Below are 27042 nucleotides of genomic sequence, written 5' to 3' on the forward strand. Positions count from 1 at the left end.
CGGGAGGAGGCCCCTACCAGCCCTCCCTCGGCCACGCCGGCCCCCCGCGCCCCTCCGAGCCGCCCCGCTGCCCCCGGGTGTCCTTGGCGGAGGGGGAGGCGAGGCGGGCACTCACCGCCGCCCGGAGGAGCGCGGCCAGGGCGGCCAGCGGGAGCAGGAGCCGCAGCATGGCGGGCGGCAACCAGGAAACGGCGGCGTCAGCTGACGGCTCCGCCGGGAAACGGCCGCCGCTGGACGGGCATCCCTCCTCCTCCTCTTCCCTCCCCACCGGCACCGCGGCAGCGGCGCTCCACCCCTCCGAGCCCGGCCTCCTCCTGCCCTCGCCTCCCGGGTCACCCCCCCCGGGCAGCCTGTCAGGTGCGCCTCAGGCCCTGCGGCTGGGTGCGCTGCTTCCCGTCTTAAAGCGCTGCCGTGCAGGGTCAGGAGCTCACAGGAGACTTCTGGATACAACCTCCCATACTGAATACATCCAAAGATTTCTCTCACACAGCAGTTTCCAAGATGGAAAGGTCTTGGTGACCTTTACCTTCCCTGAGCAGCCCCTCATCCTGACGGGAAACACTGGGCCGGGATGCTCTCCTTCCCAAGTTAAAGCACTGTCATCTCTTTCGGGAGCCCTGCACTAAAATGAAGAGATACCGCACAGTGCTGTGCACATCTCCAAAGATTGCTCTCACACAAAAGGTGCCCGGACAGAAAGCTGGTTCTGGCCTTTTCCTCTCGTGGCCAGACCATCATCTGCAGTGCCACATACACTCCGGGCGGTGCAGGGCCGAGGACTTGCCCCAGCTGCCCAGAGGAATGACAGAACAGCCGCCTCTGCCGCCTTGGCTGGGCAGAAAGAGGCATTTACCCAGGGGACCTCACTAAATGGTTCCCAGAGCGGCCTGAATTTTGCTCACTTCATATTTTAAACTTGATTGCTTCATGGTTGCTGTGGCCAAGAAAATCACAAATCGTCACTTTGTCCACAAGTCTCTCTCTTTTAACAAGCAACAAATTAAGGGCACCTTTCCCAGTCAGTTCTCGTAGTACCTGTACCAAGAGGTATAGGTGTTTCAGGAATCTTATGGACCTGTTTTATCAACTGTATTAATTTACACGTACTTCTAAGTTACTAAAAGACTCATTTGTTGGTGGTGTCATCTGGCTGGGTGGCCTATAGTAGACTCCCACAATCACACCTGCCTTATTTGTTTGTCCTTTAATCCTTACCTGGAGGCTCACATATGCCAGTGACTGTGCATCTCTGGGGCTGAGCCAAAGCTTCTAAGCTCCTCTTGCTTGTTCCTCATGCTGTGTGTAGAAGCACTTCAAATGCAGTTCTTTGTACTCAGTGCCTCATGTAGCCAACTAAGGATCTCGCTGGCACACAGTCTCTCAGTCTTTGGTGTGCCGTTCCTTTGCTCATCCCCCCATTTTATCCCTTTGCCCTGCACACGTCTGCAGGGAGTTAACTCAGGAGTCAGAAGCCACAGTAGGAACCAGCCTACAGTGTGAGTAACAAAGCCAGTGGTTCTCCTAAAATAGTAGTTGGACCTGAGATCTGTAAAGATTTTATATCCCCTGAGAACAGATGCAGCCAAAAGCATGTTTACTCTAAAATGAGTACTCCAAACTAGGGAAGCAGGCGCAGGCAGCTCCCAATTTAATTAAGAATACACAGCAAAGGAATATGGAGACCTGACAGGAATGAGAACATTTAACACCAGCCTTTGGGGTCTGGTTTGTCTGTCCCTGCTTGCCAAGTGCTCTGTAAAAGGAGCTGCTGGTGACATGGCTCTATACAGGAATTGCTAAAACATTCCTTGCCAGCAAACAGGAATTAGGTTCACAGACATATCTATATCTATCTATCTATCTATCTATCTATCTATCTATCTATCTATCTATCTATCCATATATCTATATCTCTATCTATATCTATATATCTATATCTATATCTATATATATCATTTGTGGTAGAAACTGGGTAACTGTGTATCTTCAGTACCTAGACTTTAAACCTGTCCTTTAAACCTTTTTGTGGAGGAAAAGTGTTGCTACACTTAGGGTGCTGTAATTAATTTTTTTTCAGCTGTTGATAAGAGTTTACCTGTGCAGACCTGGGTTGATACATTTTTGTGATGGATGTTCTAATTGCCAGGGCCATTCACAGAGTTTTCAAGCTGTTTTTTTTTTTACTTTAACTCTTCACTTTTCTGAAGAGAAGGAAAAATTTAATGACTGTGTACCCATGCTGGAACAAGAAGACCCTTTTGTTTGCTCGTTATGGACATCCCCAGGGACCCCTCTGTGTAATCTACATAAGCAAGTAACCTGTCAGAGGCACTGATCTCACTGACTGCAAATATCCTCTTCATAGAGAACAGTGCAGCCACAGCCTCTCCACTAAACAATCTGTCTGAGGAGTTATTGAACCTCTCAAAAAGCCTGCTTGGAATGAAGCAGCTTAATGTCCTCCTTTTACCCAAGGAAAGGAAAATAGGTACGCTAAAAGATAAATTTACTGCAAACACAGTGCACTTTTCACTGTGAAAAAAGGAAACTTCTTGGCCAGGCTCAGCAGAGGATATAACCCTAAGTTTTGTTCTGTTTCTGCAAAGTCTTTCCAGCATCTGATCAACACATCAAGCTAAGTACTTCTCTACCTATAAATGAAGAGCTTTAAAAATCATCCCCAGATTGTGCCTAAGCGCCCCAAAGTTAAAAAGAAGACATAGAAGAAATGCTGGTGGTTTTAATTTTCTGACTTTAAACAAAATAAAAAATAGCGTTTCACTTGCAAGTTCTTTTGATGAACATGAAAGCAATGTATTTGTAAGGAAAACAGAGATGCTTAGTTTTGCATCAATATGAGCTGACAGGAAATCACAAGTTATCTCACAATGCATGCTGGTATTGCGTAGAACAGTTTGGCAGAAGCTTGGTAAGAGGACTAACATTCACATTGCTTCTCTTCCCATTCTTGCGGGCAAAAAAGCTGCTGTTTTCAGCAACAATCACTTAACAAATGTCATGTGGCAGGAAAGTAATGAACAGGATGAGCAGCTGCCTGTGTTCTGGTTTATTCTGGTCTGGAGGTTTATCTACCCTGGGGGCTTTTAGTACAGTGGGACTGACTCTGTAAAGTGGTGGGTTAAATTATACTTATTATTTTGCTTCCAGGGAGAATCAAACTAAATCTGATTAAAGTCACTTAAATCCTGAACATGAGTGCTCAGATTAATGAAGGAGACACCAAAGGATGTGAAGATCCTTTGCATCAGACACTTTGCTCATGGGCATGCCTTTACCCTACTGCAGTTAATGTAGCTCTCCCAATGCCAAATAAGCTTGCATTATACCAAGGGCCAAACTAGCTTGAATTAAGGATAATTACCATGGATCCACTGTCAGGCAGCCATTTGCAAGCTCAAAGTAACTCATCCCTAATCCCAGAGACCATGCCCGTGCTTTCACATGTGCTTTCCTTAGGAGGTGCCCTGGGGTTTGGCTGATACCTACTCCCCCTCTTCTGTTTTGCCACAGGTTGGCCCAGGAGGTGGAAGAGGCTGAGTCCTGTACAGTGGAATCATCATACAGATCTATGCCTGTTTCATGAAGAGTTTCAAGATGACAACCAATTCTTAGAAATATGCAGACACCTTAGGGAAGATTTTGCAGTTGAATGTGGAGTATCCTGGGCACCTTCCTCTTGGAAGGAGATGCTTTGCTGCTGGCATGAGCATGGAGCCAAGTAACAGCAGAGTCCAACCCAAAACCTAACCAGAATCACTGTTTTCTCCATAACTGGAACTGAGCCTGAACTGCAATTTGGAAATTTCCTTGAAGTGTGAGTTGAATGAGCATTGGTCACAGCTGAACACCATCATTAAAGCAAAACTCTGTGATACTCAGACTTCCTGCAGAGAGCGGAACTTAAATCAGATCATTTGCATGCCAGCTTACCAGAAAGAGGACATAAGACGTGCAAGTTCATACTTTTATTAACCACTTCTCACTGCCTTCTTCTTCAGAGTCTTCCCTGCCACATTCTTCTGGATGTCACATAAAGATGTACCACCAGTAGGGACTTTATGGGACTGCCTGCCATCCTGCCCTGGGTCTTCTGGCTTTCTGCAGCAGGAATAGCCTGGCCTTTCCTCTTGAAGGTGGCATACTTTTGTTTTACTCCATTTTGCTGTTGATTGCAAAGCACCTGGTGTTGTGGGGTGTGTGACAGACCCTGTGATCTTGGCTCCTGCCTGGTGGCAGCCTTAGCAGGCAACAGTGGGAAGCTGTGACCATGGGTCAGCCTGGAGCAGGCAGGACTAGACTGGGCTCCTCATTCTTGTCCCAGCCTCCCAAAAAGACACTGGAAGCTGCCCAAAGGCACCCAGTTCTTGTTCATGGGCATTTTTTCTCCCCAGTGAAAGTGTTTTGTGGCAGGACACAGCCTAGGAGCAACTCTGTTTTGCCCTGTGCTAAATGATGCACATGAGCAGAAAATTGATGGTACATTGTCTTTTTGGTAGCAAAAGAGTTTACCAGGAAAAAACCCAAAATAAAAATAAAAGAAAGAAGAGATTGCCACCTGTGTTTGAGCCACTTAAAACATGAAAACCGGAGAGTAAACAGTCTGTGGCAGATCTAATCAGGCTGAGGCCCCAGGAACACACACTCACCTCAACCTACAAAAAGCTCTAAGGTTAATTGTAGGTGCAAAGAGCAAATATCACAGGCAGAGTGTTACTCCTGGGTGCCACATCCAGGCTGCCCCCCCTGCAGCAACTGTCCCAGTGAGTCCCCTCACTCCTCCACTATTCACGTTTCTCTTTCCCACGAGCAGCCTCCATGGAAAAGAAACTGAATTACAAGTCACCTTTTATTTTCCTCCCCCACCAAACTGGCCAAGTTACAATGATCTTTGTGCTTGCAATTTAAGGTTGGTCTGACAGCTAGAAGAAAATAACATAAAAAAGCTCCTTGGGGATATACAGCTCTGAACTCTTCATCAGATGCTGCAATGACATGTTAGAAGTGAGTTCTGGGGAGAAATCAGGAGCTCACAGACTGCTGCCAGCCACAGCCACAGGTGCTTTTAGTCAGCCCACAACTAGTCAGAGGGAAGTCAAAAGTATGAACATGGGCCATTTCCTCATAGAGGATAGAGCCTCATAGTTTGGCTCTATCCACTTCTGCTGTAGTCTCTGCAAGGCAACCTCTCGGTTACATGAGTTCCTTTTGAAGGGGTCTGGAGTAAAGGTCTGTGCTAGTTGAAGGTCCCCAGTAGCCCTGACCCACCTGTGCTGTCCAGGCCTCATCCCCAGGCATTATTCTAGACAAGCTGGTGCAGAACATGTGGAATATTTAAGTGCATTTGTCTTGCATTGAGCCCACCAGGCTCAGCTACCTTTTGTGATAGTGGACTGACCAGAAAAGCGATCTGCAGTAGAAAAAGCCCAATGTTTTCTTGTTTACTGGGGCTTAATGATCAGCTTTGCAGGCCAACAGCAATGAGTACTGTGCCTAAACTCACAGATAAGAAGGAGAACTTGCAGGCAGAGATTAATCACTTGCTGCAGAGGATACAAATATTTAAGACTGCAAAGTACTACTAAAGCCAGGTACTTTTCTTTCTTAGTTGCTAGATAATTTAAGAGGAACATTTCAATATTTCTCATCAATCTCTTGCAAGATACAGTGCTTTTAGATTACTTTTTACATGTGCACACTGGGGAGTCTACAGCTTGTTAAAAATGAGATGGCAGTGACTGTAGTACATCGAAGGACTTAATCAGCACAGTGCCATAGAGAAGCTGAACTCCTGGTGTAGGCTAAATGTAAATTTGTAATACGAAAATAACTAAATTCAAATCAGTGACACCAACTTCTGTGTGGTTTGTTCATGTTCCAGACAGAGTTGTTTCAAAGAGTTGAGGTTTTTATTAAAGGTAGAAGAAGAAGAAGTACAAGGAAGAGTGTCACAGTCCTGCTTCAGAGTTGTTTCAAATCAGTTGTTTTCCCCCATCTTTACTCTCCAGGCTACGGAGCTTCCTCCAGGACCGAGGAGTGATCTGGCTGAAGATGGCAGCTGCAAGTGTAGTGAGTATACAGCTATGTAACTGTTCATCTCCTTTTCCTTCCCCCCCTCTTTGTCTCCATCAGTTTTCTGCCTCTCTCGAGCCACTGGTACCATCCCAATACTTTGCCTCTTCCCAAGTTGGGCATTTTGCCTTTTGTTATGTATTTGAAGCCAAGCAAATCATATTTTAAATTATCTGACAGAGATAAGGCTTTCACCGTCTGCCATTTTAATAATTGAAGTTGTCTGGACATCGTGAGCTGCTCTTTTGTGAGTTTCTCATTCAATGGGTCATGGTTATAAACCTCTGCTCTGCTGCACAATTCAAGCAATCTGAAATTAGCTGTTTCACTGGCAGCCTTTGCACTTTCACATTTAAATGTAATACATTAAGCATCTTCAATTGCATCTGGTGGAGAGGGGAAAATGTATGCTTTACTGAGCCTCTTGACGCAAATTTACTAGATGTCCTGTTGCAGGTCACACATCCTGGTAAGTGTAGCCTGGATTACTACAGGAATAACAGCATGGTGCTGTCCCTGTGTGAAAAGCAAGTGAACAGCACAGACTTCATGTGTGACATGAGGCAGGTCAGGCAGTTTGCTCAAGCCTTCCTGCCAGTGTTTTTCTGGCTCATCTTTGCTGTGGGCACAGTGGGGAACACCTTGGTCGTGCTTGTCTATTGCAAATATCACTTCAGGAGGAGCATGATGGATCAGTACCTGCTGCACCTGGCCATCGCTGACCTCCTGCTCCTTTTCACCTTCCCCTTCTGGGCCCAGGCTGCTTCCAATGGATGGATCTTTAAGAACTTCATGTGCAAAGTTGTCAACAGCATGTATAAGATCAACTTCTATGGCTGCAGCTTGCTACTAACCTGCATCAGCTTTGACAGGTACATCACTATAGTCCAAGCGATGAAAGCTAAAACTTGTAAGCAAAGGTGGCTCCTGCGCACCAGGCTCATGTGCCTGGCTGTCTGGCTGACATCTGTGAGCCTGTGCATCCCAGAAATCATTTACAGCCAGAGCACACAGGTGGGTGATGTAACAGTTTGCAAAATTATGTACCCACCAAATGTTAGTGTGATCTTCAGAGTTACAGTCCTGGCCTTGAAAGTCATCATAGGATTCTTCCTCCCTCTCTTTGTCATGGTGATTTGTTACGCCCTTATCATTAAAACCCTCCTACAAGCCAAAAGATTCCAAAAGCAGAAGTCACTGAAGATTATCACCTTGATCATCACTGCTTTCCTCCTCTCTCAGTTCCCATACAATATTTTTTTGCTGGTCAAAGCCATCAACACTTACACTGGGGTGGTGCACAGTTGTCAGGCTGCCAACCAGCTGGACATTGGACTGCAGGTCACCCAGATCATCGCCTTCCTCCACAGCTGCCTCAACCCCTTCCTCTATGTCTTTGCTGGCGAGCGGTTCAGGATGGCGCTGGGCAGGATGATGCAAAGCTGCGGCTGCTGCTGGAGCGGGGGCCAGGAGCACTCCTCTGCCTGTGACAGCCAGGAGCACAGCTCAAACTGGTCCTTTGCCATGCTGGGGAGGCGGCGGGTCACGAACTCCCTGATCCTCAACACTCACTGGACCTCCTCTGTTATGTCTCCTCCTTCCAAAGTCATCCTGTAAGTTAGTCCTCACATTCTCCTTTCCAGACAAGCACCAAGCTCTTTGGAAACCACCTGTATACCCCAAAGATTAACCCAGAGAGGCAGAAAGGGTTGGGGGACTGTCCTTGATGTGCGGGACCCAACTGAGGGTTGCTGGCTGAGAGAACAGGAAACATTTGGCAGATGGGAACAAAATGGAACCATACTTGCTATAAACAGAACTGATAGATGTCAAAAACTAACCTTTGTGACAGCTGGCCCATCTGCAGCTCAGACCACAACCTGAAATAACAAGTCTTGCAACGGGTGATAAACCCAGCTATGGCAGCAACAGAGGCAGATGAAGCATTCTGTCCATAGGAAGCAGCAGGAGGGGCTTCAGCCTTCATTTGCTGTCATACCAGGTTTCCCTAAGAAGGTGGCCTGACTCGGGAGCCCTGCCAGATTCCTACACCAGATCCAGTCCTGTGTAAAGTGTCAGGCCTTTAGATCTGACACTGGTTTGTTGCAGTGAACAAATGCTGTTCTCTGTGCCTGAGCAAATGCAACTCTGGCTGCATATGAAAAGAAAAAGAAAAGGAAAACCACTTGTTCATGTACATAAAGTGGGCATTGCAGAATCTAATCTGTCTTTCTCCTGTATTTTAGCTTTGTGATGTCAGGTATGATGGGTCCTGTTTTGATACTGGAGACAAATCACCCCTCACAATAAAAAATTAAGGGCTTCAGAGGCATTGAATTGTCTGTCCCAGGAATATTTGCTGTATGGTGAAAAGCTGTCATAAACCAGAACACAAAAACCAAACCCATGGTTCCACTGACTGCCAGTTATGCACCAATATCTTTGGAAAATATATTTAACCTAGGACCAGCAAGACAGGGAGTAATTTTTATTACTTACCTAATTAATTAATTAATTTCAAACCTAAAGAAATTTGTAATGAGACATCAGGTTGTGGAGACTGCCATTTCCGGAAGTGGTGTGCTGTAACGTTCCCCAAAACCTGAGCCCACGGGGCATCATTTATCTGTTCCCCCTTGCTCATTCTCTCACAGGGACATGGCCTCCCCTGTCTTGCCTGACCACAGCCTGCACCTCCCACTCTTCAACTGCAGGATGTAGTGCTCAGAAGCCTTTGTTTAAAATAATCTCATTTCACCTGGTTTGCTTTCTGGCACTTAGCTCTTCCAGGGAAAAAGGGTTTTTTTCATTGTGCATTTATCATTAAAGAATGTTGGTAAATGAGCTCTCTGCAAAGTTTGATGCTGCTTTTCTAGCTAATAGGGTACACCTGCGCAGATGGGGTTCAAGTTTCATATACATTTATTAGGATATTTTTTTTTTTTTAAACTTAGGAAGAAAAATGGTCAAAGATGTACATATTTTTTACTGTATGTGTAAGAAGAGTGTGGGAGGCTTTTGTGATTTGTGCTCAGCAAACAGAAGCCAAAATTAAATAAAGGTACTGCCACATACACCAAGGGGATGAACTGGTTGTTTCTTGCCCATACATCCTTTCCCATTCAGATCCATACGTGCAATCTCTTTGCAATCTCAGCATTTACCCCTCTAAAAGGAGGCCAAAGGAAAACTTTGCTAAGAAGGTTTATTTCAAATATCTAACCCTTGTGATGTGGAAGCTGCAGCTGAGAACCCCACAGGCACTGGAGCAGGTTTAGGCTGCTGAGGCAAGGGCTGGGGTGCAGTCTGGGGAGGCAGGGCAGGGGAGGAGGGAGCACATTGGGGGCAGATGCTTCCCCACAGCAGCTCAGGCCCACTACCTCTTCCTGAGGCTGGGGGTGATGGTGCTCTTACACAGAGGGTTCTCCTGGCCCCCAAAGAGCCCTTGAGTTATGCAAACAAGTGTGCAAGCCTTAGCTGCAAGCTCCTCTTCCCTGCAGTACATCTCACCAGCCCCAGGAACTTGAACTTCATGGGCATCTCACAGAAAGTAAAGCTTCTTTAGTCTCTAAAACGCAGCAAGAAATATTCATGTTTGATCATCAGGTGAAAATGCTGAGGGTGGTGAAATGGCAATGAACTTGTGGCAGTTTGGGATGGGGTTGTTCCTGGGTCATGCACATCCTCCTCTGAGTCAGGTTGCTCCCATCACTTTGCCAGGTAAAGCTGGGGATCAACCTCCCTGGGGACAGTTTTCCCTCTTGGGTTCTGTTCCACCATGGCTGCCTGCAGTCCAGTAGCTGCTGGTGGCTCCCAAAGCTGCTCTCACCACACAAACTCAGGGGGAAGCTGCCTCCCTGCACCCATTGGCTGCAGCCTCATCCCCAACCCTTTTTGTTGGTCAGCACACAGCAGGGATTCAGTCATGGAGGTGTTTTCTGCCACTACTCCCTCTTGCATCTGCTGGGGGCCTCTGTCTGCCAGCAGCACAGCTCCTTGTGGTCAAACTCTTCTTGGGCTCCTCTGTCCCTCTGCCCTGATATTTTACTTGGATTTATCCTACCACAATCCCTCTTGTGCCTGGCTAGGGTGGCCCTAGCCTTCACCTGATGCTCTCTTCCACGGGAAGTTGATGGGAGGTTTCCTCACAGGCAAAGGGTATTGCCTCCCCTGTCCTATGAGCAGTCCCAGGGGACTCTGCTCATGCTTTACACACAGCTCTAGCAGATGGGCACCAAGCAGTTGTTGGAAGTCCTAGGAGAGGCCTGAGATCTTCTATAGGTTGGGTCTCCTCCCTTCTCTTTGAGGCCATTTTTTCCTAGATGATCCCAGTTTTGGGCTGTAGTCTCCTATGCTGTTGCTCTTCTTTGAAGAGGAGCTGGACACGTCCCTGCCTCAAGTGCTGAGTTGTGATACAGTGCCTGTGACACAAGGGGAGGAAGCTGGGAGAGCCCATGAGAAACTTTCACTCTCTGCAGACAAACCTGCCTACCTGCTGCCTGCTCTGCCTGAAACAGAGACGTCTCTATAGAAGCACCTCTTCCAGTGTTGGGGTCAGAAGCACAAAAAATAGGCCTTTATCTGTGGTACCTGGCTCTCACACCCAAGAGAACACTGAGTTTAGCATAACACTGTGGAGACAGCTTTTAAAGTTAAGTAGAGAAACTGGGAATGTGTGTAAGTTAGAGAGAGTTTCCTTAAGTCACTGGGTGAAAAAGTTAGTTTAGGGTTTAAGCTGTATTAGAAAATAAGAGACAACACGGAGAATTTAGGGCATTGTCCCTTTCTCCTCCTTCTTCTTCTAAGGGTTTTTGGGTGATAATGAGTGACTGTATAAAGAAATCCACAGTGCAGTACACAGGTGTCAGGTCATTGGGTCACTAAGAAAAATAACTTACTCGGCATTTGATTATTGGACAAATAGACACAATAAAAGACCTTGGAAAGATTTTTCGTTCTCTGTTTTGCACCTTTCTATCTTAGTGTATGTAGCTCCTTGTACTCTGTATATATGTAATATAGATAAGGAAAGAATAAACAACTGAGCCTGAACAGGAGAAAACATCTCTCTCTCGTTAATCTCAGTCCTGGGGAAAAAGAACCCAGCCAACAATGTCGCACCCCAACATTCCAGAGAGCAGGGAAGTGATGGAAAAGTGTGAAAGTACAGGAATTATTACTATATTTGGACTTCAAGGCATCCCTGTGACACTTCAAGGACTAGTGCAGAGGATACCACGACCTTGTGACAACTTTACATGGTTCCCACAGAAAAATGATATCCCATGTATGCCAAGGCCTGTTCTTGGGGCACAGACTGAGAAATATAAGGCAGGAGTAGGGTTGGGAGAGCCCTTCCCCTAGCACCAAGGGAGAGGGTATTACCCAGTATGGATAAAAATGTGTTACTGGAGATGGACACAAAGACTTTCAATGGCTGCAGCACTTCCCTGCAGAGCTGAGGTACAGCATGGTATGATCACTTACACAGGTACTGGCTATGTGTAAGATTCACTATTTGCAGGTCCCTCACACTCCAGATTAGGCTTTGCTGGAACCTCTCTTACAGGGAAGCTTCTGAATGTGGAGGCAGGACTCCAGATGCCTCCAGAGATGCTCTTAAGCTTCTACTGTAATTGTAGCTTTGAAATGAGGGGATGGCACAATATAAATTCAATAAAAACCCCAAGTAAATTATACAATCATCCAATTTATCTTCCACACAAAGCTATCTCTACAAGGCAAAAAGGGACAAACATTCACAATGATAAAGAATTTTATTCTTAAATTTCTGAGGTTAAAAAAGGAAAAAAAAAGCATCAAGAAAAACATTCCAATGCAACCGTTTACATTCCTGTAACTGTACAGACACACGGGTATACATGATTTTTCCCATATCTGGAGCAGGAAGTTTGATGTGAATAGGGCTTGCAATTCTTTGGCAGTTAAGACCAAAAGATGCTTCTGAACAAGTTACAACCTCAGTGATTGAGCATAATTAAAACTATAGTGCAATTTCAGTTTTAGGAAAGAAGACAGGTTTTTGTAGCTTTGCTATTTTGTAACATGGTAGACTTTTGTGCAATACCTCTTTCATTTTTCATAAAGAAACATTGAGTAATGTTGAGTAAAGGAACACTGTCATTTTCTTGAAGAAACTACCTTCTCTCCTTTGCATAAACCTCTTCATAACAAAAAATCTTACCCTCCATATCTCCTTACCCTTTCCAGCACCCAGAAAAGCATCTCATTGCTTATGCTGATCACAATGTATAATCTTTGTCCTATGAATGTGACATCTCCTTCAATTAATTTCATGATCAATTTAAAATATTTTTCTCTTTATTGCATTGCTGCAGATAATAAAAAGCCCACTTCAACAAACCACCTGGGCACCTATAAATAAATGGATTTTTCAGTATTGCCGGAATAACTCACATAACAAGCATTTTATGAATGGAAGAATGAGGTGCTTGAATGAAATAATCTCTTGCCTGCCCTTGTGCAAAGTCCTTTATTGGGTTTCCATGATTCCATAATGAACTGTCTGGGACATTTAAACAAAACGTCTCTACTAATGCCAGGTTCTTTGATGTCTCTGCACAGCCTCTTCCAGCTGTTATGATGGGATTACTGCTCCTGGGAAAATTCTTTGAACAGCTGTATTCCTGTCCATTTGCACCTTACCAGCCTGATATTTCATTTTAATTTGAAACTTTTTCTCCTTAAGTACTGTCTTTGGTCAGAATCAAACATTTTCTTTTCATCTTTAAACTACAGGTTCTGACTCTCACTCTTAGTCATCTTTCAAAGAGAGGGAAAAAAAAAAAAAAAAAAGCCATAAAATTACTCTCAAAGGATAGGAAAACCTGAAGAAAAGGGACCATAGAGACTCAAATGCTAAATGAGAATCCAGTGGATTTACTCTTCTTCTCCGAAACATAGGCTTCAGCAGTCTCAGGACTGTCTACATGAGAGACCTCCAGGGAAACATCTGGCTTACTACACGGAGACAATAATTTTAAGAGCTACATGGATAGGGGCTTAAAAATATTTGCCACAGGATAAAAATTTTAAAGAACTTTTAAAGTTTTTAAAGAACTTTTAAAAAAATTTTAAAGAAGATGTATAGAGGAAATCAAGAGGCAAGGCTGTCAAATTATTTTTAGCAGAGAGACTTCAAATACTTTTTAACAGAGATGTCATATTTTGCTGAAGATACTTGACAGTGTCCCTTTACCTTACATTTGGCATTTTAAGAAGTATAATCCCAGTAAAATTAGTATTCTAAGTAAACAACAGCAAAATGTTTTTAAAAACCACACCTAAAAGCTTAAAAGAATACTGCAGCAGACTTCAGTAGCAGTTCAGTGAAATTGCATAGTATATGGTACATAGTACTCCATTCTTAAGCAATAAATAATGTCTCCTTGCCTAATTAAATATAAAACATAGCTTCAAGACTGAAATATACTGTAATTCATGAACCAATTGAGGCCATTTATTGCTCACGTCAGTCTCTCATCCATCTCATTTTCATGCACACAACCAGGTCAGGGCTTAACCACAGTGCAGCCTTCAGGAGTTTGCACCTTCCACTGACCACTCTGCCTGGCAGAGGGTTGGGAGCACACCACCACCGTGGGGAAAAAGGCAGCTGAAGGCAAGGGAAAGCTATTGATGAGCCAGAGACCTAAATCCTAGGTGCTCCATGAAAAGTAGTCATTCTTTCACAATCTTTTGAAGATTACTGTATTATACAACAACTGGAAAAAATTACGAGCAACCTTTAACTGCAATTATTTTCTTTTCTATGACCAAAAATTTCCCTCTGCCTCAGCTGCTCCTATGAAAATGTCCAACACTTAGTTTGTGATCTCCACCTTTTAAACAACCAGTCTTTTGGGATGGAAGACCCTTACAGGTATTGGACTGGACCAGCAAAACATAAAAACACCAGCTTGGCCTCTCCTGACCACCTTCCCTAGCTGAGCTCGTTCCTCCAATTCCCTCTCCTCGCTTTTACATTTACAACTTTGCCCTTTCATCTCCCCAAACCATTTGCTTCAGTTTATGCTTGCCCTTTTTTCTTCTTTCCTCTCCTGCTTTATTTTCTGTCTCCCACCATGACCCCTGTATGCCAGCTATAGCAGACACAAAGTCTCTACAGGGTTCCTCACAGGTTGTGCTGGTCTTCTACCAACTGCTGCACTAAAACCCTCCAGGTCTGAGGTTTCCTTGGGAGAACAGTAACATGAAAAATCAGACACACATAAATTATGAGGAGAGCTGGTTGGGAGAAAGAGCTTTTCTTCTTTCTCCTGCCAAATATTTTGCCATTCTATTGGAAGACAGGTTCTTTTTATATAGAAAAATCCACTTTCAGGAATTTTGATAAGAAGCTAAAATTCTATTTAGAAAGTAGATGGTTTGCATAGAAATTTTCTATGAGTGAGAACCCAGTCTTCCCTTAAAAGGCAGTGTAAACAGCCCCCAAATCTGAGATGGAAAGTTAGCAGTTGGATCTGGCAACTGCAAGGCTTAGGAAAGGGGCAGAATACACTAACACCACTGGGTGGAGAGCTCACCAGGCTTGATATGCATTCCATTTTGGATGGATGTTTTGAGACTGTTCAAACATTACTGCCGCCTTCCACATGGTCTAGAGAGAGAGACACGCTGCTGATCTCCTCAGAAACTGTGCATTCCTGTGAATGCTGATGACTAAGGTGCTAAGGCAGGAAAAAGGAATGTTCCTCTTCTCAGTATCACCCAGTGAGCAGTACTTTATTCCACAGGGGATGTTCTGCATTCTGCCACTGGTGCTCACCGGAGGAACTGGGTTCCATGGGCCAACATTCAGAGTACAGTGAGCCAAAGTGAAAAGAGTTGCTGCTTTGTGTTTATTATTTTCTAACTGGTATTCTGTGCCAAAGCATTGGAAACAGCCAGTCAAGACTTATCAAATCTTAGCCCAAAATGTATAAAACTCCTATGGTATTCTGCTTATAAAACTTGGAAAAGATAAAAAATTCCAGATGGATTACAACATTTGCCTATGAAGACTGAAGTATTGCGTAATTGCTGCTCTGACTGTAAGAGCAGTACAGCAGAAAAGAGCTGGTTATGTTTATACCTCAGCAAAGAGGTCAAAAATAGGCATTTTTCTTTAAATTTCCTTTTGAAGAATATTTTTGGAAGAAAAATAGCTCAATTTTCAGCAGAGAATTTCAGTTTACATTTAGATACCCCCACACTTATTTTTCTCCCCACTGAAAAAAAAATTATTACTGTTGACCTGTTAAACCAAACAACATGGCTTTTCAGCAATCTGTACACAGTACAGAACCATTAGTGTTCCCAAAAAGGCTTCCATTTTTAGTGTACACATCTGCTCTTAAGTGCATTAGAACTATTGCATAGTTTCAAAGTCATCAAACACAGTGGCAATCAGAATGCTTACACATGTACATAAATAATAGCATATCTTAAAAATGTAATTAAAAATACACAGTATAGTAAAGGCTATGGGAAATCACTTCCATCATAGATAACAGGTCGCTCAACAGCCAAGTGATAAAACACTCTTTTTGAGATAAACCTGTCAAGGAAAGAAAGAGAACAAAAAGATCATGTTAGCTGAAGCCAAGAAGAGAGGAAGCCTTAAAAATGTACTCAGTTTTTCAGTTTACACTTGGGCAAAAAATTCACTGCTGTCAAAAAGAAGTAGGCCTGTGCATGGGCCATCAGGTCTGTTCTTTAAAAGATGACAATCCTGAGTAAATTGTCTTAGAATGAGTCACAAATTACTTGCTTAATTCTGTTAACCCTCCCAGAGGTTCAGAAAGAAGAGTGGAATTCTGCTGTGGGTGTAGAAAAAAAAAACCAAACAAGACCAAGAACCAAAACTCAGTCTTGAACACCTCTTGGCAAGCAAGGAAGAATTTCTTATATTTCTGAATGGCAGAATAATGGTACATCTGATCAGTTCCACAGTCTGTAACACCAAGCTTATTTTACCTTTTATGCCTGGCTAGGACCTACCTAGAGAACGTGTTGTCAAATATCAGGGTGTAGATTCCAGCATTTCTGACTTTCACCTGTCCTCTGATAGTTTCCTTATGAGAGTTGCAGCGAGTCATAGGGATAAGAACCTGGAATTCAATACAAATCAAAATGAAGTTTGCTATTTGCCCTGTAAATTGGCATTTTCTTTCAGAAAACCTTGATTTCAGCCACTTTGAAATTCCCGAAGAGCATCTATGCCTGCAAAATTGATTACTCTAATCATAGCATTAAAAACTCACCCAAACTAAAATCTCACAGTGAGACATCTGTTTTCCTTTGATTTTATCTTTACAGCACTAACCTAAAGCTATTCATCTCTGCTTTAGAGATAGAAACATATCCTGAACCTTTAAGTGTTAATCTAAGAAACTTTAGTAATTTTAGCAAGTGGTACCTTAAATCCATATATCCAAGAGCAGGATTTACTAAATATATATTTTAATATGTTTTTATACTCTCTGTGTTATAAAATAAGCTTTTTCAGCAAATCTTAATTGTTTATCTGAGCTTACAGCAGAAGTGTGTAAGTGTCTTGTTATAAAACCCTAGCACGCCTGTCAGAAGAGCAGCTGATACAGATCAAGGATGACTCTATAAAACAAAGTTTTACCAAATAAATATATCAAGACAAAAGCAGCATTCAGACTTCATTCAGTTTTCAGATTAAGATAAAGAGATATTTTACATGGAGTTAAGAACCATGCAGTGGATTAGCACAAGCTATATAAATGTCTTATTCCTACAGTAAATCACAGCCGCAGAGTTCACCCTACCACGGTGGATTAAATCAACAGCTGTCTTTCCTTCAGCAAAACTGTGTAATTACTTGAGTAAAATATATTCACTTTATCTGTAATCCTCATGAAATATGGGCAGCACATATAAAACTGGGTACCTTGGACACTGGCAAAGAGATTTTGTACACCATCAAGACACTTAAGTATATGCTTTGTTTTAAGAAATGTAGGTGAACCAAGAAATTTATGTTTCCCTGTGGCTTCTGCTCAAGAGCCTGGAAAAAACAGCCTTAAAGATTTTTACAAACTAAGTGAAATTGAGAAAAAAAAAAAAGAATTTTGCAGATTTGGACATTTAGTTTTGCTTAATAATTCTGGGTGAAATTCAGATGCAACCAATAGAAGCTACAGCACTTTTCAACTCAACTTTCGCAGGCAACATTGAAGATGTAGTTTTGCCTTTAGCAGAACTGCAGCTTAACTGGAGAAACAAATCCTTAATGCAGTAGCAATTGGCATTCTGGTGAAGACCTCCTAGCAATACTTGTCAATTGCTGTAGGCTGGATGAGTGTAGAGCAACACAACCTCTAAGGAAGTAAGGAGACTAAAGCCTTACTTTGCACTGATCCAGTGGTGTGTCTTCGGACTCTTGGTAGACAACGCTGAAGGATATGCTTTTGGGGTCTGATGAGAAGATCCAGCTAATTGTTAGTCCCATCTCTGTAACAGTGATGGGAATGATACTGTAGGTGCTGGATTTGATGAACAGTTCTCTGTTGCTTTCTCCAAAATTCATGATCTCTTCTACTGTAAGGGGTAATCTCATCCTGTGAGGGAGTAATATATGATTACTTGAAGAGATCCAATCCACTTAGACAAAACCACTATTTATCCAAAACCACTATAATATTTGATTATTATTTTCCATCTATTTCAGGCAGACTTCACAGCACATTTGGGGCAGGTCCACAAGATGCATGAAAATTCAGCCTCAGGTGAAGGTAAAAACTATGAAAAATCTATCTGATATTAAGTACCTTCACTGCTCTGGCATGAGTGGATTTTGTTCACTTATTTATTTCATTTCATCTCATCTAAAGAAAACCAGTGCTGGAATAAAGCTTTTAGACTTACTACAAATAAAAAAGGAGTGCTGCCCTCTACTGTTCTTTTTAAACAAAAAGTAAGTTACCTCGTTTGTTCACCTTCCTAGGTGAATATAAAAATTTGCATAGGAAACAGAAGGGATCAGGAGTACAGAGGGCACAGGTGGATGGAAAGTGAGCAGCAGCTCTGTTCTGAAGCACTTAACGCTACATCTGGGTCTGTTTAACCCAATCAAGCTGCAAAAAAACTGTCTCAAAATGATTCCAGTTAAAAATTAAGTTCTTAGCATCTAGATGATGCAGTCCTACAACATTAGATGAGCTGACTTCATTCTGGTATCTATTTAAGACTGTGAAAAGCGAGGCCCTGAAGCAGGAGAACACTGATTACTTTCTTCAGGGGAAACCTGAAGTTTCCTATTTCTAAGATCCGTGGGATCTCGCCTACATTACCCCAACTGAAACTAATCTCATCTGTCACTCTTCAGGCCAAATAAACTGTTTGCAAATCAATGAGATCAGAGTAAGCCACAATCCTGTCATGTCTCAGGTGACCTTTGATTTTAATAAATGAAATATTATTCTAAGATTTGCCTTACAGTGCAGCTATGATTCTAGTTACTGCTTAATTTACCTGGATCTCTGAACAGCAGCAACAAGGTTGAAACATGGACTGATTAATCTCCTTGCAGTCAAAAGTTTAAAACCTTTCCCATAACTAAGGCAAAATTTCAAAGCTAGGTTTAAGGGGACAATGAGCAAAGGTGAATTTCTCTAAGTCATGTGCAATTCCACACATTGGATTCCCTTCTTGGCTGTGAAAGTGACATGCTGTATCACTACTATATGTAACTAGAAATTTCAGAGCAGGACACATGCAGAGAATTGTGCACATAAAGTACACAGAGCTTGAGCTGAGGCTTATACAAACATTTTATGCTATAGCATGTATCTACACGGCAAAACAGATTCTGGGAAGCCACCAATAAATAACAGATATATACTCCAAAAAGCCATAAATTCCCCTCCCTTTGGCAAAGGTCCAACTAGAGCTGCATTCCCTGACTTGTCCTTGCAATTTCCTGCAGAGACTGCACAGCCTTCTCTCTAAACCCCCTTTGTGTTGACAGTAAGTCCTGCAATAAAAATAGGAATGGACCTACATATTTTCTTCTTCTTCTTCCCCAGTTGCACTGAAGTTTTCTAAGACTGAAGAGAGAGGACTTGGCTCATTGCTGCTGTTCTGCATGGTTGTTACACCCTCTCATCCTCCTCAGACCAAATTCTACTGTGGGACACAAGTGAGCAGCTCTTCCAGGAGCCTGCAAGGCTTGTGCTCATGTAACTGATATCTGAGCTCAGCCTATATGCTTTCACCTGTAGCAATTAAATTGTTCTGCTTACATAATTTCTCCTGACTTCAGCAAGCATATCTCAGCATCTTGAGCAACTTGCCAGTCTTCGGATTCATCAAAGGTTGAAGAATTACATGTGCTGTTTCTAGAACAAGGAAAAGAAGGAAAATCATGAGTCTCTGAGTAGTATGTGATGGAATACGATCTGCATGTTGATGCCTTCCTAAAATAGAAATGTTTTGATAGTCCTGATACCAATTTCTAGGATTCTTACTTGACACATTCAAGTGACAAAACTGGGCAAAACTGCAGCCTCCTTCTGCTCACCACTGTGCACAAACGTAAAACTGTCCCTATCTTGGTTTCATGAGCTAAGAGGAATATATATATATATATATATCCAGAAAATCTCTTCTGCAATCATAACATAAATTTCTTATTGAGATGATGACGGGTTTTAAAGATTCTCTGGCAGGTGGGAACTTGAGGAACAGACACAAGCAAAACAGTCTGCACTTGTCCCTTAAACAAAGCTTGCAAAAGGATAAAAAGGACTAAATCTCCCTGGATTTAATCGAGGAGGTGTTTTACAGACATATTATCCAGTTCCTTACTCTGACAATTGTACACAGAACATTTTTTATTGCTACAGAATTGCTATGATGTGTCTTTGTACAAAAACCACTGTATGATTCAAACACAAATACACCAAATATACTGCTACAAGATGACAAAGCAAGATGTTTCCTCCACACCATGATGCGTCCCAGTGAACAGTGGAGCAGAGGGAAGAACCTGCAATCCACTCCTTACCTCAGAAAAGGCGTATGCTCTGGGTGAACACTGGAGTAGCACCAGGTATGAATTACAGGGCTGAACACAGAGAGAAGGATGAGTTTGAGAGTCAGGAAACAAACACTGATAGTTTCCAAGTAAGTTAGAGTTTCTCTGACTTATTCTTATTTTGTTTCTCTGCATTCCAGCAGTTGAGACAATTAAGCTGTTGTTCCCAGAAAAAAATGCCAAGGACTCTTATTTACAGGGAACCAGCTGGTTGGTTCCTTCCAAAAACTAGTGGAATCTAGTAAAATGCAACACCATATGTGCTTCTGAACCATCAAGCATAGCAATGCCACAAGAGAGCATAATTGCCAGACTTGCTGTAGACCAATTCTCAAAGCCAATGCACAGTTTGGTATTTTCTTTTAAATCCAATGGGACATTGCTCTATAAGCAACACTGCTGAGCAGAAAATCCGGAGAAAATATCTCCTTCAGGCTGTCATGTGCAGCATCTGAAAATACTGTATCAACACATGCAATCACATGTCAGTTTAGTGCAGTGACATAATTGTTTGGAAACAGGACAAATTTACTGTTATGACTGCAAATTAAACTGAACCCACTATCTATACATTTCCTGAACTGTTATCTCAATATTCCTACTCTTTTATTCTTGCAGCTTCTTGAGTAACTCTTGACTTCTTCAGAGTCACACCACTACTGTTAATACCCTAAAGAGACAGCTGGGATGTGCATGGGAGATTCAAAGCTATAATTAAGTGCCAAAATCTGAGCTGTAACCAGACACTAGGAATGTAGGAATGAAGTACTTACTATGTGTTGGTCCATAAATGTTAGCACAACATCTGTGCAAATACTTATTGATACAAATAATTTCATTGATAACTATATTTATACAACCTGATAAGAAATCTGATTCTGAAAAAAAAAACCAAAAACAACAAACTAAAAAACTAAACTATAGCTTGTAAACCTACATATAGCTTTATATATATAGCTTGTATATTTTGCTTGCACAGTAGAAACAGCAACCGGCTTCATGCTGTGATCCACACAAGTCTCCCATCTCACTAAGTTAGCGACACAGCTTGAATTTCACAGCCTTGAGTTCATGCAGAGAGAACTGAGAGCAAGAGAACTACACAATTACAGGCTTTCCAGAAGTGTCAAACTCCATGATGTACTACACAATGCCATTAGAGTTCTTTATTTAATCCATTAACTTCACCTTTCATTTGGAAACCTGAAATGTAAATTGAATTGCAGGACCAATGTATGTTCTGTGTTCTCCTCTAACGCATGATGTTCCTTATTCCAGCTGCTGCAACCCAGGACATGGTTAGGTGGTTAGCTTGTCACTTGGCTGTTCCAACCAATGCATTCACCACACATCTAAGGCTAAGGGAATGCTAAGTCTCCTAATTTGTGTATTAAATCAAAGTGCCTTATAATCACAAAGAAAATCCTCTTTCTCTTTATGATATCTCACTAAGTTTAACAGTCTAAACTAAGGTCTGGTGGGCTATAATACAAGGAACAGTATCATGATTTAACCAGAGCATTTTCCCCTGACAGGGGAATTCATTCTTGCATGACCCATTCACCTTCTGTCTCAGCACTAAGAATTCTGCAGCTTGCCAGGTCCCCAGATTATGAATATGCATCCTCTGGAATATCTATTTAAACAGCCTGTTATTGTTTCCCTTCTTTTTCATTTTAAAAGTGAAATGAAGTGGGGCTAAAAGCAGAAAGAACTGAAACATGGAAAAGATGCTAGAGCAAGAAGAGGACAGTTCTGATTCTGCAAAGCCTCAAGACAGATTGTTGTTAGCTGATAGAGCATTTTGAATAATTATTGCTTCATGTTTGTCTTGTTCTTATGCACTTCTTCAGGCACCTGCTGTTGGTCACCGTCCCTAAGGTGGATGGTCTGGTCCTGTGTGCCTGTTCTTATACATGGAAAGCATTTCTTACAAATACTAAAAATACTGTGGCCGGCATCATAAATGGCTTGGTGAGTTAAAGGTAATAAGTCACTTTTAGAATTAAACCTGAAAAAAAGCTGTTTCAAATCTGGACTCAGCAATTTTCTGTTTTCATAAACATCTGAGCTCTGACAGCTGTAGCTACATGTCTGAGGTGTCAGCTTCATGTGGCTGAGCAGTGAAATCCCAGAAGCCATCTGCCTGTCAGCAGTGCAATAATTTCTGGAGAGAACTTCTGTCATCCAGGTGAGAGTCTTACCGAATTGTGTGAAAGGCAGAAACCTGAAACGGAGACTGGAGGCTGTACAGAGCCCCTAACAGCTGCTTAGCCCAGCAAACACATCTGAAAATGCAAAGAAATAATCAAAGGCATTATGCTGAAGTGCACCAATGATTCCCTGTGCCTGCTGTTACCTAGCAGTTCAGACCCACCCCAGGCACCCTAACTTAGTTATTAACCTTCCTCTCCAACCCAACAAAGAGCAGCAAAAATAGAAAGAGGACAGTAAAGGATCAGACGAAAGGATACCACAGATGGTCCTTGACACGGGCAAGAAAAGAGGCATGATCTGGGATGGAGCAAGGGGGACAGAGAGCTCACTGAGTTTTTAACAGGGTGCAAGACAGTGTCTTGCATGAAGGTGTATAGGTGGGAAAGGGATGGAAGTGTTATGGGAAAATCCTGACATGCATTGAGATGGGAAAGCATCACACAGACAAGTGCAATACTACACAAAAGAAGATGGATGGACATTAACATGATCCATCACTGTGTGCTATGGGTGAGCTGCTTACTGCTATAAAGGAAATCCCAGCTATTTCTTTAAAAAGTATGACTTATCTATGTTACATCCTGTATGAAACAAAGAAAAACAACCAATAAACAGTACAAAAGGAATCCCCAGCCTTAAAACTGGTTACACTCTATCTTCAAGACAAGACACAATACAGAGAAAGCAAGCTAGGGAAACAATCATGACAAAGGAGTACTTCTGTGCTCCAGGGGACAACTGTGGGAAAGGGAAAAATGGAAAATTCCACAGATGCTGAAGGGTTCAATTTGCAGCCTTGGAAAGAGCTTGGGTTAATGTAATGATGAAGGTACACAGACATTAAATAGAAAAATTATAAACTTATGTTCCTATAATTTTAAGTAAGAATATGCCTTGAGTAAGTAAGAAATTGTATTAGGTAAAATAGTGAGAAGTTTAAGCTGTAAGAATATGACTTACAGGGTAGGCTAAGGAGCTAGAAGCCATAATAGAGGTGTGTGTGGGTACTTGACCTATCAGAACACAGTGCAGCAAAATTAGGCAAAGGTGATAGGTTAAGTAGAAACAAGTTTTGCATTAACTGTCTATTGGACCAAAATGTTATATATTGCTGTGTGAAGAAGAAACCTGTGACTACCTTAAGCTATGGCTGACTTGTTGCTTCTCTCCAAATCTCACACCTTCAAGACTGGTATCTTATCTGGCTTACTTAAGCAATAAATCATCTTAAATAGCACGGTGGCCCCATCCCTTGTTTTTCATCTCAACAGACAACGTGCAAAATAATTTTGTTGCTGTTGTTGTAGCATTATGTTAGGAAAGAGGTTTGGCAAAGGCTCTGAGATGAAGACACTTTCAAACACTGCATTTGCAAATGTTCAAGCAATTAGGGATTATCAGGGTGCTTTCAAATCTCCTTCCCAGCAGGAGGCAGCAAACAGACGACTGGAAATCAACACTAAAAATACCGACAAGCTGCTGCCAGTATAGCCCAAATACTGCAGCCTGTAGGTCACCGAGGCTACAGACACCTCTGTGGGTAACACTAGTTAAGATACCTTTGATTTTCTTTTCATACCGTTCTTTAGAGGCTATTAAGTGAAACTGAGGCAGAATTATAGGAGAGATATAGCAGAAGCAGTTTCCTGAGTTTACACCAGCATCCACTATGAGCCCCTGGTCCTTTCAGCAGAGCTGCTGCCCTGCCCTCCCTGCCCAGCCTATATCTCCACAGAGGCTGCAGCCAGGGTGGTTTCTGCACCTTCATAGCTTTACAATCAAATGTTTTTCAGACTGACCCATCCAGGAGTAACAGCTACTCCCTCAGCCCACTCCCTATAGGTGATAAATTCACACAACCCATATGTTAGCACACAGCTTAGCTACTGCTGTGTCACCCTCATACCTTATTCTGCATCTGAAAATAACTGATAAAAGCAGATGGTTATCACAACCTATTGCTCCCCTGTTTGACAGGAACAGTTTGTGAATATTTAGCACCTTGCTCCCAGTTTGTTTCTTAGAGGCAAAGAAATTGCTATCACATGCAATGAAGCACAAGGGAGAACTCAGTTTTTAAAGAGTTACACAGCCTTACATTTCTTGTGTCAGTAGTGTTCTTTCAATAAATGATGCTACAGAAATAAGTCAAATTTGGTGCTGTTTTTCTTTACACACATTTGCAGGTACCAAACTCAAGTAGTCAGAGATATAAGCTCACTTCTCTACAAGTCAGAGTCCCAGAAGCACTCCAGCTATGGTAGCACAGGCTGCTGCAAAGATCTGCCTGCATGGGCTCATTTTTCTCAATCGTGTTTCCCTCTCTTGCAAAACCAAGGGACACTCAAACTGCTATACATTAGAACTCACTGGGTAAGGCCTTTCTGCCAATCTTAAGGATTCAGAGGTGAGTTCTGCTAATCCTGTGCTTAGTAATATCTTGTAGTAGGATTAATCTCACAGAAACATGGTTTTTGTAGCTCAATAGAGGGCATTCAGCTCTTGGGATAAATCTTCGAAAAGCCAATAAACCTATCTCACAAAAGACTTAATTTACCAGATGAACAGCTTGCAAAGATCACTAGTCTTGGGACTGTTTTGGGGCTGTTACTTTTATATGCTGACAACAGCCCTGACTGCTGGGCTGCTGAGTTAAGGAGAGGCTTAAGGAGTTAAGCTTCTCCTTAACTTGGAGAGCTGACACTGGAAAACTCCATCAACACTTGAGACAAAGTGTGATGGAAGGGGCTGACAGAGAATTGGCCACTCCTCCCCTGACAGTAATACAAATGTAGTACATTAATAAAAATCCTCCATGTTTCAGTGAGTTGCTTTAAATGGGGAAAAAAAGAAGTGCTGTCATCTGATGATGTGACTGACATCTAAAGAGAAAGATGAGGTTTAACTGAACCACAAGTGCTGAAGTACTCATTGAGACTCAAACTCTGCCTTTTGGGACAAGTCCAATCCAAGTCAAACATCTCTGATGCTCAGAGGCTGCAACCTGAGCCTAACTGGTAAATTTGGCAAAACAAATTCTATTTCTCTCATAGGTTTCCCCAGAAACCCTCAATCCAAGTGCTAAGAGCTAAATCACTGATGTATTAGAAAGCTTAATCCCTATGCTGTTTTCAGAAGCCTCTTGGTAATTGTCTTTTGAGTATGTTTTGAGTCCCCATCAGTATAAATCTGGTAACAGATGATGTATTCAAATCCACCAGCTGTTGTGGGTCTTGACTGTCAAGACAATCCTCTTCAGCAAATAAAAAGATTTGCTTTTGTCTGTCATGGATGCTTTACTACAGCTCTTATCTGTTAGCATTTAGGATTTTGTCTGTCTCCTGGATGCATTAGGATTTAATTATTTGCTGACTAACAAAAATCTCAATATGTTTCCTTCCCAGCTGCCTTTAAAAGAAGGCAACATAGCAACTACAGATACTGCTAACCTCTATTATAACTTCTCCATCACTGATCCCTATGAAAACAGAAATGAGAATTTTCATATTAACGAAAATTATGTATTTTATTGTTTTCATCCCTGGCCTAGCAGGAAATGCACCGGTCTTTGTCATACTGAAGTTTCTACATGAAACTGAAGATACTGACAGAAACTGACAGTACTTTTGCTGAACATGGCTATAGCTGACTGGGTTTTCCTTTGGCTGCTGCCCCTCTGGGCACACTCTGCTGCTTGGGAGTGGACTTCAGGCACTGTGGCATGTCATATTATATGGGGCTTGTATAAATTTCAGTGTTAACTCTAATGTCTATCACTTTTGACCAGCTTATTGCCGTTGCTTTTGCCACCAAAGCAAATGTGTCAAACCAAACAAAATGACACGTGAAAATTAATCTCTGTCTTGATCTGTGTGGTCTCACAAGCATTTGCTGCATCACACTTTGTTTTTTGGGAGGTATTAATTTTGATAAGGCAATATATCAGGAAGAATAACCAAACTATCGCACAGAACTGGTTCTTGAAGTGATTCAAGTAACTCTTGCTTATTTTATTCCCATGCTAGCCATGATCATCTGCTACTCACTAATTATTAAAACCTTACTGTGTGCTGAAAGTCTTCAGAAGAACAAATCTATAAAAATATTTTCTGTATTTGTCCTGTTTATTCTTATCCAGATACCCTATACTTTCTTCAGATTGATAAAGATCATTGACTGGAGCTTTAAATTGAAGAGCAGCTTTGAATATGCAATTACCATAACAAAAGCTCCTGCTTATTTTTATGGGTGTCTTAACCCTCTATTTCTTCACAGGAATGAAAATCAAGATGTACTAGCACAAAATTATTAAAAAAAATCAAGATGTGCCAAATGGCAAGTTACAGCTCAGCAGTGGCAAACCACCAAAGAGGAAGACTCTAAATCTTTTACTGCTTTATATAGTGCAGATGCCACAAGCATGTACCTACTATAAAACTGCCTAGAAAATCTGGCAACTATTTCTTAGCTTCTTTTTTTTGTGTTTGCTTTGTTTGTAAATACTGATGTAGGGAGCCTGAGTGAAAGAGGAAATATAGTACCATTAGTAAAAACACTATCATCAGCTTAGAACCAACCTCTTTTCATCATGATACTTCACTGCTTCCTGCTTTTTCAGTCCAAAC

At 42.1% G+C, this 27042-nt stretch overlaps 3 protein-coding genes and 1 pseudogene across 11 annotated transcripts in view; 2 read left to right on the forward strand and 2 right to left on the reverse strand.

Annotated features, from left to right (window-relative positions):
- Nucleotides 1-821, reverse strand: part of GLB1 (galactosidase beta 1) — a 41888-nt gene extending 41067 nt beyond the window's left edge. The window contains exon 1 of one of the 2 annotated variants that reach the window (XM_086849025.1): nucleotides 527-821. In XM_086849025.1, the coding sequence (XP_086705151.1) occupies nucleotides 527-547 (21 nt within the window). In that variant the 5' untranslated portion in view covers nucleotides 548-821. Of the gene's footprint in view, nucleotides 1-115; nucleotides 302-526 lie in introns of those variants that run through there. The other variant, XM_023919365.2, reaches the window with a different exon arrangement.
- CCR9 (C-C motif chemokine receptor 9) lies at nucleotides 147-11152 on the forward strand. The gene is made up of 4 exons (XM_086849043.1): nucleotides 147-1496; nucleotides 6027-6087; nucleotides 6547-10767; nucleotides 10845-11152. The coding sequence occupies exons 1-3, from the start codon at nucleotides 1294-1296 to the stop codon at nucleotides 7705-7707; spliced, it is 1425 nt and encodes a 474-aa protein (XP_086705169.1). The 5' UTR covers nucleotides 147-1293; the 3' UTR covers nucleotides 7708-10767; nucleotides 10845-11152.
- Nucleotides 11153-11848: 696 nt separating this feature from the next.
- The window catches only part of FYCO1 (FYVE and coiled-coil domain autophagy adaptor 1), a 46758-nt gene continuing 31564 nt past the window's right edge, over nucleotides 11849-27042 (reverse strand). For 4 of the 8 annotated variants that reach the window (XM_086848976.1, XM_086848983.1, XM_086849002.1 and 1 more), the window contains exons 15-18: nucleotides 19407-19502; nucleotides 17513-17723; nucleotides 16135-16244; nucleotides 11849-15691 (exon numbers count right to left, since the gene is read on the reverse strand). In XM_086848976.1, coding sequence (XP_086705102.1) covers nucleotides 15616-15691; nucleotides 16135-16244; nucleotides 17513-17723; nucleotides 19407-19502 — 493 coding nt within the window. In that variant the 3' untranslated portion in view covers nucleotides 11849-15615. Of the gene's footprint in view, nucleotides 15692-16134; nucleotides 16245-17512; nucleotides 17724-19406; nucleotides 19503-20170; nucleotides 20231-22404; nucleotides 22489-27042 lie in introns of all 8 variants that reach the window. The other 4 variants (XM_086848943.1, XM_086848954.1, XM_086848964.1 and 1 more) reach the window with 2 other exon arrangements.
- LOC147655816 (C-X-C chemokine receptor type 6-like) lies at nucleotides 25762-26906 on the forward strand (annotated as a pseudogene).

The sequence above is a fragment of the Cyanistes caeruleus genome, chromosome 1 (genome assembly GCF_971803275.1).
Source record: "Cyanistes caeruleus chromosome 1, bCyaCae1.hap1.1, whole genome shotgun sequence".
Classification (NCBI taxonomy): Eukaryota; Metazoa; Chordata; class Aves; order Passeriformes; family Paridae; genus Cyanistes; species Cyanistes caeruleus.